The sequence below is a fragment of the Siphateles boraxobius genome, unplaced genomic scaffold (genome assembly GCF_051911475.1).
Source record: "Siphateles boraxobius isolate OS27281-9 unplaced genomic scaffold, OSU_SipBor_1 16, whole genome shotgun sequence".
In the NCBI taxonomy this organism is placed as follows: Eukaryota; Metazoa; Chordata; class Actinopteri; order Cypriniformes; family Leuciscidae; genus Siphateles; species Siphateles boraxobius.
Window position 1 is genome coordinate 13056430 of NW_027508766.1, and position 13286 is coordinate 13069715.

General features: G+C 47.7%; 1 protein-coding gene across 2 annotated transcripts in view; it reads left to right on the plus strand.

The window, feature by feature from the left end:
* Positions 1-13286, plus strand: part of adgrv1 (adhesion G protein-coupled receptor V1) — a 171912-nt gene that overhangs the window by 96351 nt on the left and 62275 nt on the right. For both annotated transcript variants that reach the window (XM_077231608.1, XM_077231609.1), the window contains 4 exons: positions 757-1164; positions 2571-2755; positions 2852-3104; positions 3470-3609. In XM_077231608.1, the coding sequence (XP_077087723.1) occupies positions 757-1164; positions 2571-2755; positions 2852-3104; positions 3470-3609 (986 nt within the window). The remainder of the gene's footprint in view (positions 1-756; positions 1165-2570; positions 2756-2851; positions 3105-3469; positions 3610-13286) is intronic.

Here is a 13286-nt window from a genome sequence, read left to right on the forward strand (position 1 = left end):
TTTTCAGTTTTTATTGCCTACTGTTTCACTTTTAGGCATAAGGAAATGCTTTTAATTTCCAGTATGTTACACACCTCAAAGGGGAAAAAACAGAACATGTAATCATCTCTCTGCAGATTTAAAATATCAGAATTTAAAGGGGAATTTGGCAACTATTTCAACTTAATAAAACTGTTCAGAAATCATTTGGGTGATTAAATATCCTGTTCTGGTGAGAACACTGACTTTCCCCGCTCCCCCCAGCGTTCCCAGACGGAAAACCAACCTTGCAACAAGGGGACTAACGTCCCAGTAAGTTGGAAATAGGAAGTCTCGTGACAAGCGAGAATGAGCGAGAAACGCAAACTGCTTTACGGCAATTCGACATTAACACACACTCCATATGATACTGTGTAATGATGTATTACCCACCTCGGTAGACATAGCTCCACATGATACAGTTGGCCGGCTCCAAATGCACATGAGCAGCGGTAGAAAGGGGGAGGAGGGTGCTGCAAGTGAGTTTTTTTACGACAGTGTTGTGAAATATACGGCCCACAGCTGTAGGGGGAGCTCGTTGAGACAATAGGCGACAACAAATGTGAAAATCAGCGAAGAAATGGCTAGAGTTGCCAAGTTCCCCTTTAAAGTTTTAAATCTTCACCTCTGTCAACCTCTGACCATGTATCCACCCACTTTAAAAGTTCTTAGGAAAGAGACTTTCGGGAGTACATGTCTGAGTATTAATTGTGTAATGTGTGTCATCTACTCTCACAGGAGCTTCAGAAAGCAGAATCTATAGGACCCAATCTGATCTGGCCTGCTGTGGCAGGACAGGACTTCGTCATGGCGGAGGGCACCCTGACTTTTGAGATAGGACAACGAAGTGCCGGTCTGGACGTGGCCCTCATGCCAAGCATTGGTTCCTCCAACCCAACACCCAAACGGTTCCGCGTGGTTCTGTCTGAAGCCACCGGTGGCGCTCGGGTTCACCCAGAATTCGGGCTGGCTAATGTAACCCTGGTTTCAGACTCGGAGGCTCAGGCAATATGGGCCCTGCTGGACCAGTTAAATCAGCCTCTGGATGAGACCATCATCAACCGGGTCCTGCAGGGGCTTATCAATAAAGTTAGTAAGGACATCACTCCGGAGCAGCTAACAGCAGTGTTAGATGCACTAAGCAAGGTGAGCAAATGAGGGAAGTGTGTGTGTGTGTGTGTGTGTGTGTGTGTGTGTGTGTGTGTGTGTGTGTGTGTGTGTGTGTGTGTGTGTGTGTGTGTGTGTGTGTGTGTGTGTGTGTGTGTGTGTGTGTGTGTGTGTGTGTGTGTGTGTGTGTGTGTGTGTGTGTGTGTTTGTTTGTGTGTGTGTGTTTGACCTAAACATTAAGGGTCAAAATTTTTGAAAAATGTCTCAAAGTTACCTCAATCTGAGGGAAAAAAATTCATTTTGCTGATGTCCTCAGAAGGAAAGTTGACTAAATTAGATTTTGATTCTATTTTAGAATTACGATTTGGTACTTTGGTTTAGGGTTTTAATCAAGTTCAATAGTTTTGTTTAAAAACAATATTAGTAAATGGGACTTATCTAAATAGCAAGGTAAGCATGTCAAGGTCGTGGGCCCAAGGAGTGTAAAATCCCTTTTCATTACACTAACAACCCCTTGCTTCCAAACCTTGATATGTAGAGCACACTACTCTTTAAAAGTTTGGGGTCAGTAAGATTTCTTTTCTTATTTTTCTTTTCTTGTCTTATTCGATCAAAAGTGACGGTAAAGATATTTTGATCTCAGTCTCTATTCATCAAATAATCCTGAAAATGTATCATCGTTTCCTCAAATATGTTAAGCAGCACAACTGTTTTCAACATTGATAATAATAAAAAATGTTTCTTAAGCACCAAATATCCTTTTAGCATATTATAATGATTTCTAATGTGACACTGAAGACTGGAGTAACGAGTGCTAAAAATTCACCTTTACCATCACAGGAATACATTACATTTTAAAATATATTAAAATAGAAAACAGTTATTCTAAAATGTAATAATATTTCACAATTTTACTGTTTTTAACTAAATTTTGAATCAAATAAATGCAGCATTGGCGAGCATAAGTTACTCTCAAAAACATTAAAATCTTACAGATACCAAACTTTTGAACAGTAGTGTACTGTATATATTTATACAATGAATTATAAACATGTTTATCTAGATTTAGAGAGATGAGGATTTATTTAAAGTTAGCCGGAAATTTTTGAATAGGGTAGTTCAGGAAATCCAGCTGATCTACGTTCGGTCTAAAGAACAATGAGGGGCCACATATTGGCCCCCAGAGATTAATTAAGATTGCTTCCTTTACAATGCTTTTTTGTTCCTTACGTTCAAAGAAATGTCTTTATCTAGGAGTACAATGCTTGTATGTGCAGCCACAAGGCTCCACTGCGTAAAATAATCTCTTGGCAACAAAGTTTCAATTAGTCTGTATTGTTTTATCACTGGTTTTCTAAAATTAATGTTGTATTTTATTGTATGCAATAAGTGTATATATTGTTAAAGTTTTAAAACTTTTTAATTCTCTTAACCTCACTTCACAGATTCTGAATGACGCTGAGCAGACTCCGCTAAAAGACAGCAGCCGCAGCTTGACCTATGACCTCCTGTGCGCCATGGCAAACCCCAGCCGTGCGGACACTCGAGGACTGAGCCAGCTCGCTGAAGTGGCGGAGCGTTTTGCCTTCAGTCTGCTCACGGACATTGATTGTGAGGCAGAAGGAAAGAGGTGAGATCTATTTATTGCCATTAATAGGGTTTTTTTCTGTTTCTTTTTACCTGAGCTCATTCTTGTATTAATTGCTTTCCTCTATACTCCATTCAGAGGCTCAACCATACTGGATACCTGCCCGTATTTCACAATAGCTGCTCACCACTGGTACCCCACTCAGATCAACGGCCACACATTTACAGGCAAAAACACAGACACGTTCACTCTGCCTGAGACCCTGCTGGAGGTGCCAGCCCTTCCTGCCGTCAGCATGGCCCCGTCCGCTTGCCGTAAAGTGCACTTCACAGAATACAGTACTGAGCACTGGTTCCTCACCAACACAAAAGCTAGCGCATTAAATGACAAGGTGAATGAGTGTTTCACTGTATCCCTGAATACATCAACACTGTATTATATTTATATCTGTTTGATTTACAGTTTGCTTAAACAAAAGTGTATGTTGCTTTTGTCAAGTAGGCTCAAGCAAGTGTCCAGCAGATGACACTGTTGAGATGGAAATTTAAAGTTGTCTCCTTTTCTCCTTTTTGTGTAATTATGATTTTAGATGGTTTGTGTGGCTTTTCAAATCATCTATGTGGTTTCCTCATGTATATGACAATTTTATAGTGATTTTAGAGATTTTATTTGCACTTGGAATTGGGAAACTGACTACAAAAACTTTTTTTTATAGCTGAGTCCATTTTGAATAATCTATCTGTATGTTTGTTGCAGGTTTTCTCAGTCAGTCTTCATGGCAGAGGCTCTAAACCTCTCGCCGATGGTCAAGAGGTTGTTTACCGCATACACACTCCAGATCGACGTGGAAAACCTCGCCAATCTCTGTGCCTGCTTTGGAATCAGGCTGCCGAAAGGTAATTATGAAGCATAAATACATGCATATTGTTATTATTAAAGTGCCCCTATTATGCTTTTTCCGAATTTTCCCTTTCATGCAATGTGTAATGTAGCTGTCTGTGAATGTAAACGCCGAAAGTGCGCGATAAAAAAGTGATTGTGTAAGGAACTCAGCTTTCTGGAAATATTAATAATCAATAATATCTTGTTATTATTAATTATAAATATTTGGGTCAGTTAATTGGATTAACTTGATGTGGCTGAATTAATATTACAATCAATTAATCAGTTCTTCCAACGAACTCTTTTGATTATTAATTTATTCTAAGAAAAGAGTATCTTCCATGGCCACCGAAGAATAATTATTTCTTCGCCTGTACAGTACTTTGAGCCAGTAGCAAAAACCGTGATTGTAAAGTGACTTGTATTGCAAACAAAACAGAACCAAATACATATTATGTACAAGTTTTATTAACTAAATATAGATATTTATATGAATATAAATAAACTAAACAACATACACAAATGAATACATAAATAGGTTAGTGATAGGATGAAATTGGAAACCGGAAGAGGGTCTATGAGAAGAACCATCAGAATTTCATTTTCACATTTCATTGAATTGAATACTTGCATTTGTAATGGGAACAATTCTTGAAGTTGTTGAAAATTGAAGTCGTTGATGGTTCCGGCAGTGTCAAGTGGAAGTTGGTTGAGCGTTCTCTTTCTCCAGGAACGCATGGCTGGTTTGGTCAAGGCCTGGGACTCTGTTGAGGCCACGCCGAGCACCCAGGAGAAGTGAGGAAGTCGGAAGGATGGGTGATTGGAGTCGTTGTTGGTTGGAGTCTTTGTTCCAAAACTCTTGAGATTGTCCTTGGTTCTTTGTGAGAGAGTCATCTCTCTCCTCCCTGTGCCCATATCTGGTTGGATTGAGGCCTGCTGGGCCCTGGGGCCCCCGTGGAGGGGGAGGGGGTTCCCCAGAATCACCAGAACAGTGTTGCGGCTGGATGAAAGAACTAAGAGAGGGAGGTCACATGTGGACTGTCTCTAATAAGGCCTGGAAAAGATCCTCCCCTAAGGGTTGAACTCGACCAATCAGAAAAGGTGACATGTCTGAGAGGGAAAGTGGCTCTTAGTTGATTTACGGATCTTTGTCCCTAGCATGATTATACCTTCATTAATGTTCAGATAGCTATAACACATCCACACTGCATTTTAGAGGAAGGTGATGTACATCAAAGTGTGAGTCATTAAATGAGCATTAATTAGGTAGGAGGCATGATACAGGTGAATTCTCTTACGAGAGGTTCTCTCGTATTGCGTAAGTTTAGCTTACGCTACGGGAAAGATTCATCTTCTCGAGATACTGAAGCCAAAAAATTATCCTTAATTTTGTATAACTTGTCAACGCAGTGCAGCAGCTAGCAGACCTAGAGCAGGCCATCTCGCGTGCTCATTGGCTGCCCTGCGGGCAACTGCTGCAGCCTACCAGTGCGCCCGGCGTGACGTCACGCCCAATGAGGGGCGCCCGCGCCTTTATAGCGTCACAGCCCGCCAGATAGGCGTGGCTTAGCATATAAAATAGGGGCTGTAGGCTGAATTCTCTGATTTTTCGACTCTTCAGCGAGCTCTTCGCATCGCTGGATTTGAGAGAAGCCACCGCCGCCGTCGAACAGCGAACAGCCAGCCTAGGACAGCGCTGAGGAAGCCGGACGTCTTCGCCACCTTCAGCCATCCGTGCGAGCTACGCTATCCGGCGACGTATCCTTTTTTGCTATTATTCTAAAAGAGCAGCGAGCGTCTTTTTAAAGATGCCTCGCACTTCCTGTGGCTCGTGTAAAGCCCCGCTCAGCGCCGGAGACCGCCACCTGATCTGCGCTCTCTGCCTGGGCCTGGAACACGCAGAGCTCGCCCTCGCGTCCGGGGGCTGCGAGCTCTGTGAGGAGCTTCCGCTGTCGACCCTGCGGGCTCGACTCGAAGCATTCAACACCACAGCGTTCACTCCGCCTCCTGTGGGACCGCGCAGAAAGAAGCGCCGTTCCCTGAGACAGCCGGAACCTGTGGCCACAGCGACGCGCTCGCCGGAGAACCTCCCTCGAGCCTCGCTCTCGCCTTCCCCACCTCTCCTCACCGACGCGCAGCTGCCGCTTACGAGCCTCACTGCCGTCACTTCGGAGGATGAGTCCGTGGGACATGTCACAAAAGACTGCTGCTCTATCCTGGCATCAGACAGCGAGGAATGGTCGCTTCCCTCCGCCTCCTCGTCAATCCAGGAATCCGCCCGTACCCGCGCTGGAGCTGACGCGGAACTTATGCGCCTGCTGACGCAAGCGGTTGACCGTCTCGGGCTCGAGTGGTCGCTGCCGAAGGAACCCGCGCCGAACAGGCTCGACGGCTGCTTCCTTCAAAGTCGCCGCCGCGCAGTTTCAGAAACCAGGCCCGCTCCATTCCTGCCGGAACTTCATGCGGAGCTGACGAAGTCGTGGAATTCACCGTTTTCTGCTAGACTTCAGTCACAGGCCTCCGCGTCGCTCTCCCGAGTGGACGGCGCCGCCGAGAAAGGGTACACAGCGATTCCCCCTGTGGAAGAGGCGGTCGCAGCGCACCTTTGCCCGTCCTCCGCGAGATGGCGGTCACGGTCAGCCCTCCCGTCTAAAGCCTGCAGAGCCACTTCCGGCTTGGTCGGCCGCGCTTATGCCGCCTCCGGCCAGGCCGCGTCTGCTCTACACTCGATGGCTGTGCTTCAGATCCTTCAAGCCGACCTCCTCCGTGAATGGGATGAGAAGGGCCGGGACCCAGCTGCGGTAACGGATTTGAGAAGCGCTACGGATCTCTCTCTCCGCGCCACCAAAGCCGCAGCCCAAGCCATCGGACGAGCCATGGCCGCGTTAACCGTGACGGAGAGGCACCTCTGGTTAACGCTCGCGGATATGAGGGAAACTGAGCGAGCCACCTTTCTAAACGCGCCGCTTTCCCCCACTGGTCTCTTCGGCCCAGCGGTGAACGGGATCGTTGACCGCTTCTCTATGGTGCAAAAGACCACGCAGGCCATGAACCTCTTCCTGCCGCGACGCTCGAGTTCCGCTACAGGCCGCTCTCGCGAGAGACAAAGCCAGCCTCCTGTGCGAAGCAGCACCCAGCGTCCAGCGCAGCCTCAGCATCAGCCTTCGCAGCGACGTCAGGGCGGCCGCCCTAGATCGCGCTCAGACAGCCGTCGCAGACCGCCGCCCCCCAGAGGGCCTCGGCAGAGACTCACGCTGAAGTCTGAGCACGCGAAGCCCTCCTAACAGCGAGAGAGAAAAGACGTGCGTGTCCCGCTGCGGCCGGACCGCCGTCAAAGTTCATTTCCCTGTCAGTCCCCTTCGAACAGGCTACTGCAGTGGTTCAACTAGCAGCCAACGAGCCGGTTTATTCACCCTCTCGCCTGCACACAAACGCCGTTTTCACGGCGACCCAGAGAATTCTCAAAAAGAGTATAATGTCTGGTCCGGCTCACGACGTCAGTGTTTTAAGTGTAGTGAATGTGCCCACGCCCCAGTGTTCACCCCTACACATAAGCACTCCAAACCCCTTGTCACTCACAGAGCACACTCTCATAAAGCGCAGAAAAGCCGCTCGAGTGTTTAATGTAAGAAATGTGTCCACAGGTCTGTGCCCACTATCTGCCCGCTCTGTTACACGATCAAAGAAGCAGGTTATGAACGTAAGTCTCGTGCCCGCCAGAGAGCGCTCACGCTTGCTAACACAAACCTCCCCCCGGGCCCCGCCTGTGCGTTTAAGTGTTATCACAAAAAACAGGGCGTTAATAAAGCGCTCCCCATCTACTATGATCGGGGCGTCAGATACAGTTGTAAGTCTTGTGCCCGCGTGCGCGCGCTCACGCTTACAGAGAGCTCTCCCGCCCAGAGCGCTGCTCGCGCGTCAAAGTGTGGTAAAAGTATGTTCCCCATCCCTTATGATCGTGATATCTCACATAAGTCAGCCGGTCTCGGCGGTCAGCGAGCGGCCATTGCCCAGAACTGCGCCGCGCTCTCGGCTCCGGTTCAGTTTCACAAGCCCACAAATGGCGGCGGTCTGAACCCGGAGGCCATTCACCCCCTGGCGGCTCACATAGCTGCGTGGGAAACTATCCCAGGGATTTCAGAATGGGTGTTGAGCACAATAAAGCAGGGCTATGCACTTCAATTCATTCGCCGTCCCCCGCGCTTTCAAGCCCGGACCGCGACGACAGTGAATGCGGAAGTAGCACACCTACTTCACGCAGAAATAGCAAAGCTGCTGTGCAAAGGGGCTATAGAAAAGGTGCCGCCTTCTCTGAGCGAGTCAGGCTTTTACAGCCGATATTATCTCGTACCCAAGAAGGACGGAGCCTTCAGACCTATCCTAGATCTGAGATATTTGAACAAAGTGCTTGCAAAAAGACCGTTCAAAATGCTTACGACCAGGAAAATCCTCGCGCACGTTCGCCCGAGGGACTGGTTTATCTCTCTAGATCTGAAGGATGCCTATTTTCAGATTCAGATGGTACCCCGTCACAGGCAATTTTTGAGATTCGCCTTCGACGGTCAGGCATATCAATACACCGTCCTGCCGTTCGGCCTGTCCCTGGCACCCCGTACATTTACAAAGTGCATGGACGCGGCGCTCGCCCCCCTGAGAAGTCAGGGGCTGCGCATAATGAACTATCTGGACGATTGGCTGATATTGGCACAATCAGAGACAGAACTACTATCTCACAGAACAGTGCTTCTCAGTCATCTGGAAAGCTTGGGTCTCACGGTCAACTGGACCAAGAGCTCATTACTGCCCAGCCAGTCAATTTCCTTTTTAGGAATAGAACTGGACTCGGTGACCATGACGGCTCGTTTATCGACACAGCGCGCGCGCCGTGTTCGCCACATAGCCGCATCTTTCCAGAAGGGCAGCTTTCTCCCTTTAAAAACATTTCAAAGGATGTTGGGCTGTATGCCATCAGCTGCAGTGGTGCTCCAGCTGGGCCTACTGCCCATGCGCCCGCTCCAACGCTGGTTGAACGCTCGCGCGCCTCGCCGAGCCTGGGTGTCTGGCGGCCAGAAAATCAGAGTGACTCAGACCTGCATAACAGCTCTGCAGCCCTGGTTAGTGGCCGACTGGTACCAGCAGGGAGTAATGATGGGAACCATCTCTTATCGGAAGGTCATCTCGACAGACGCGTCCAACTCGGGTTGGGGCGCGCTGTTCGAGGGCAGACCGGCCTTTGGCCAGTGGTCAGACCAGGAGAAGGGTTTTCACATAAACTGTCTGGAAATGATAGCGGTCGAAAACGCGCTGAAGTGCTTCCTCCCGTTCATACAGGGCCAGCATGTTCTTGTCCGCTCGGACAACACATCTGTGGTATCCTATGTAAACCGTCAGGGCGGTGTCAGATCCAGAAATCTCTGCAATCTGGCGGAACGCCTCCTTATTTGGTCACAGACGAATCTGCGCTCGCTGAGGGCGGCGCATGTGCCTGGCCATTTGAACGATGGCCCAGACAGACTGTCCAGGGACAATGTTCCCCCAGGGGAATGGTCCCTGCACCCCCAAACGGTCCAGAAACTGTGGCGCCTATTCGGCAGAGCGGAAGTCGACCTGTTTGCGTCAAAAGACAACGCTCAGTGCCCGACGTTCTTCTCGAAGGACGGGGACGCGCTGGCCCAGGTTTGGCCCAGCCTCCCGCTATTTGCTTTCCCTCCGGTCTCTCTGTTGCCACAGGTGATCAAGAGGATCAGGGAAACGCGCCACTCGGTGCTCCTCATAGCCCCGCGTTGGGAGAATCAGACTTGGTTCCCGGAACTGGCACGGCTGTCACATACAGCTCCGTGGCCGATTCCGGTGAGGGCAGATCTCCTCTCTCAAGCTCGCGGCACGATCTGGCATCCCCATCCAGAGCGCTGGTGTCTGCATGCATGGTTGATCAACGGGTACTCGTTGCCCTGCCAGAAGGAGTGATAAACACGATCACGCAGTCTAGAGCCCCTTCCACGAGAAGGCTCTACGCATCTAAATCGTCGGTGTTCTCTGGATGTTGCACCGACAGAGGTCTGGACCCGCGGACATGCGGGGTGGCGCATCTGCTCACCTTCCTACAAGAGCTGTTGGATAAGGGAAGATCCCCATCCACGCTCAAAGTATACGTGGCGGCCGTAGCAGCATTCGCGGAATCGACGCACGGCAAGTCACTGGGAAGACATGAGTTGGTCATCCGCTTCCTTAGAGGAGCTAGAAGGATGAATCCGCCGCGCCCCCCGTCGGTTCCCATGTGGGATCTTTCACTGGTCCTCGAGGCCCTGAAAGCTTTTCCATTTGAACCACTAGACTCCGTGGAGTTGAAATATCTATAACTAAAGACCGTTTTTCTGACTGCACTGTCGTCAGTAAAACGTGTAGGGGATCTGCACGCGCTGTCTGTCAGCGCGTCGTGTCTTGAGTTCGGACTAAATGACTCTAAAGTCATCCTCAGACCTAGACATGTTTATGTCCCTAAAGTGATGGGCACTCCATTCAGAGCGCAAGTTATTTCGCTGTCAGCTCTCCCAGCATCTGACAGCGAAAGTGATGTGAATCTCCTCTGCCCTGTCAGAGCGCTGAGGTTTTACATTACGCGCTCCACCTCCTTCAGGCGTTCGGAACAGCTTTTCGTTTCGTTTGGTGGGCGCGCCAAGGGGCTTGCCTCCTCGAAACAGAGCCTGTCCAGATGGATAGTGGACGCTATAGCGGCAGCTTACGCGTCAAAAGGTCTGCAATGCCCTCTGGGCATCAGGGCTCATTCCACGAGAGGTGTGGCCTCGTCGTGGGCATGGTCCAGTGGAATTTCTATCCATGACATATGTGTAGCGGTGGGCTGGGGCTCCCCGTCTACCTTTGTCAGGTTTTATAACCTAGAAGTTCCTGCCTTGCAGGCTAAACTATTGTCAGTTTGAAAAAGAGGTGTATTCTGCCCAGATCTCCTGCTCAGATCACGTTCATGACTCAGCTCTCCTGGTTGAGCTGCACTAGTGGGGTATGTGCCATATGACTATACAGACCGGCGCGCTGCTCTGTATTCCCTATGTGTGCTTATGTACAAGTGATGGCCCGCGTGGCTGGCCACCTTATTTTTTTTCCACTTATGGGGTTCCCCTCAAGCTCGGGGTTCTCATGTGGATGCTTGGCGCGCACGGCGTTGACAAAGTGTTCCCGTAGCGTAAGCTAAACTTACGCAGTACGAGAGAACCTCTCGTAAGAGAACGATACTCGGTTACTAACGTAACCTCGGTTCTCTCTAGAGAGGGAACGAGTATTGCGTAACCGTCCGTGCTCGCGCCACGAGCGACTTCGCTTCAGTCGTCGAAAAACCAGAGAATTCAGCCTACAGCCCCTATTTTATATGCTAAGCCACGCCTATCTGGCGGGCTGTGACGCTATAAAGGCGCGGGCGCCCCTCATTGGGCGTGACGTCACGCCGGGCGCACTGGTAGGCTGCAGCAGTTGCCCGCAGGGCAGCCAATGAGCACGCGAGATGGCCTGCTCTAGGTCTGCTAGCTGCTGCACTGCGTTGACAAGTTATACAAAATTAAGGATAATTTTTTGGCTTCAGTATCTCGAGAAGATGAATCTTTCCCGTAGCGTAAGCTAAACTTACGCAATACTCGTTCCCTCTCTAGAGAGAACCGAGGTTACGTTAGTAACCGAGTATCGGTTACATTGATTGTTAGTTGGTTGTATACCAGGATACATACCATAATATATACCTAATAGTACACGAGACAGTAAACCATTTACACAGTTTCTTTCACAGTTTTATGCATGTTCATTTATAGATCAGTTAGTCTATGATTAATGCAGCAAAGTCTGTTTTAAAGAGGTTTCTGTTTCATAGTCTCTCTCTTGAGTATGTGGCCACATTCCTCGGAGGTCGTAAAATCTCCTTATCATGCCCTGTAACATGACACTGTTTCTGCCCTTGTGTTTGTTCATTTGGGCTGTATGAGGAGTTTCATAAACCGTTGTATATAATGAATAATTAGTATGTGTCTGATTGGTCCATACCCTACAATTGTCTCTCAAAATAAAGAAATGACTTTGAATCCCACTTCCGTGATGGCTACACTTCACTGGGTAACACATTTGCCTAATGTCCGCCCGCGAACAATGTCTACTTTGACCCGCCCTCAAACGCCGTACCTGGTCTTTGTTGTGTGCATGTCGAGAAAACACTGTTTTCTGCTCTGCAAAAGCAAATTCTCTTTGTAAACTCTTTCAAAAAATGAGGATGTGAAGATTCAGTTGTTTAAATTACCACAGCGATACAAGAGCACTATAACCTTTTGACGATTGCTTCTCAAATCTCCATGAGGTCTAAATGGGATTTACAAACCGCTTTTCCATTAGGTGGGACAGTACCCACTTTATTTGGTCCAACTATTGCTCCTCCGAATCGCAACCTGTGTATGATTAATTATTGATCTAAATATTTACTATCGGCTGTTCAAAATAAGTATTTTTGTGTTTTACATTGTGTACACCCAGTGCAGGTCTCCGGCTAAATGGCTTACAGAAATAGTTGCAAATCAACTGAATGCCCACTGTTACCTAAAATTGTGTCCATTAATGCAGATTGTCTGTTGTTCTTACTACTTTGAGTAATGATAAAGGATGGAGCAAGATTTGTTTTACCAACTTTAATGTTACATCTGTCATTCACGTAACGTACGCGCTGGTATTGGTGCGGTTAATGATGCAGTTGGGTGCAGTAAACGTGTACCGTAATAAATTTGAAGTATACACATCGGTTGATGGACACACACTTACGAATGCTGATGGTGAGGAATTACAGTTGTAACATCTCACGATGAACGTCAAACTGAGAAGTGTATCACTGAGAAACGTCCTTCTCAAGTCATCCTTGCGTTCTTCCAATAGTTTCATCATCAGACTCGCGGTAAAATCGTCATGGTATAATCGACGACCATTGTTACTGTCTGCGCAGTGTGTGCAATGGCAGATCTTTTGGGAAGCCTCTGGACGGAGCTGAAATTCAGTTATGGTAATAGATGTTTTTAAATTCCTCATCCAAATGAACTTGACAGACCATCTGGCAGTAAAGCTCTGACCTTGTCCATGTATTACACACTCATCAGTGAGACAGACAGTGCGTACAGTGTGGAGTTTAAGGGTCATGGTTTGTGACCTGCCATGACGGAGTCTTTTAAGGCCTGTCTCACACATTCTATAGGACGGAGAAAGTTCTGTGTGTGCTTGGCCAGGAAGCCATTATTTCATTGCTTTTATGCAAGACTATTAGCTGTACAGTTTGTCCATGAATTCTCTCCAGGTTTGGATTGATGTAAAACAGATTGCTCTCAGAATTATTATTTAGAATATCTGTTATCCTAAAACATATGTATTCTGATAACTTTGGGACCTTTTTGGGAACTTTTGGGACCTTTTATTATTATGCAATTGTGATTCCTTGTGATGGAAATGATACCATAGAGCGACTTTAATTTAGATTAACAGACAGTCAAGTCCAATATAACAGATTTCTGTTTCCTCACAGAAAAATCTGTCGCACTGAACTTGATCTTAAAATATCCTGAAATTCTCATTTCACAGTCTGAACCAACAGCAAACTGAGCATTTCTCTTTGTACTAGAAATAATTGATTACTCGTTTTTTTAAGAACAATTGTTTT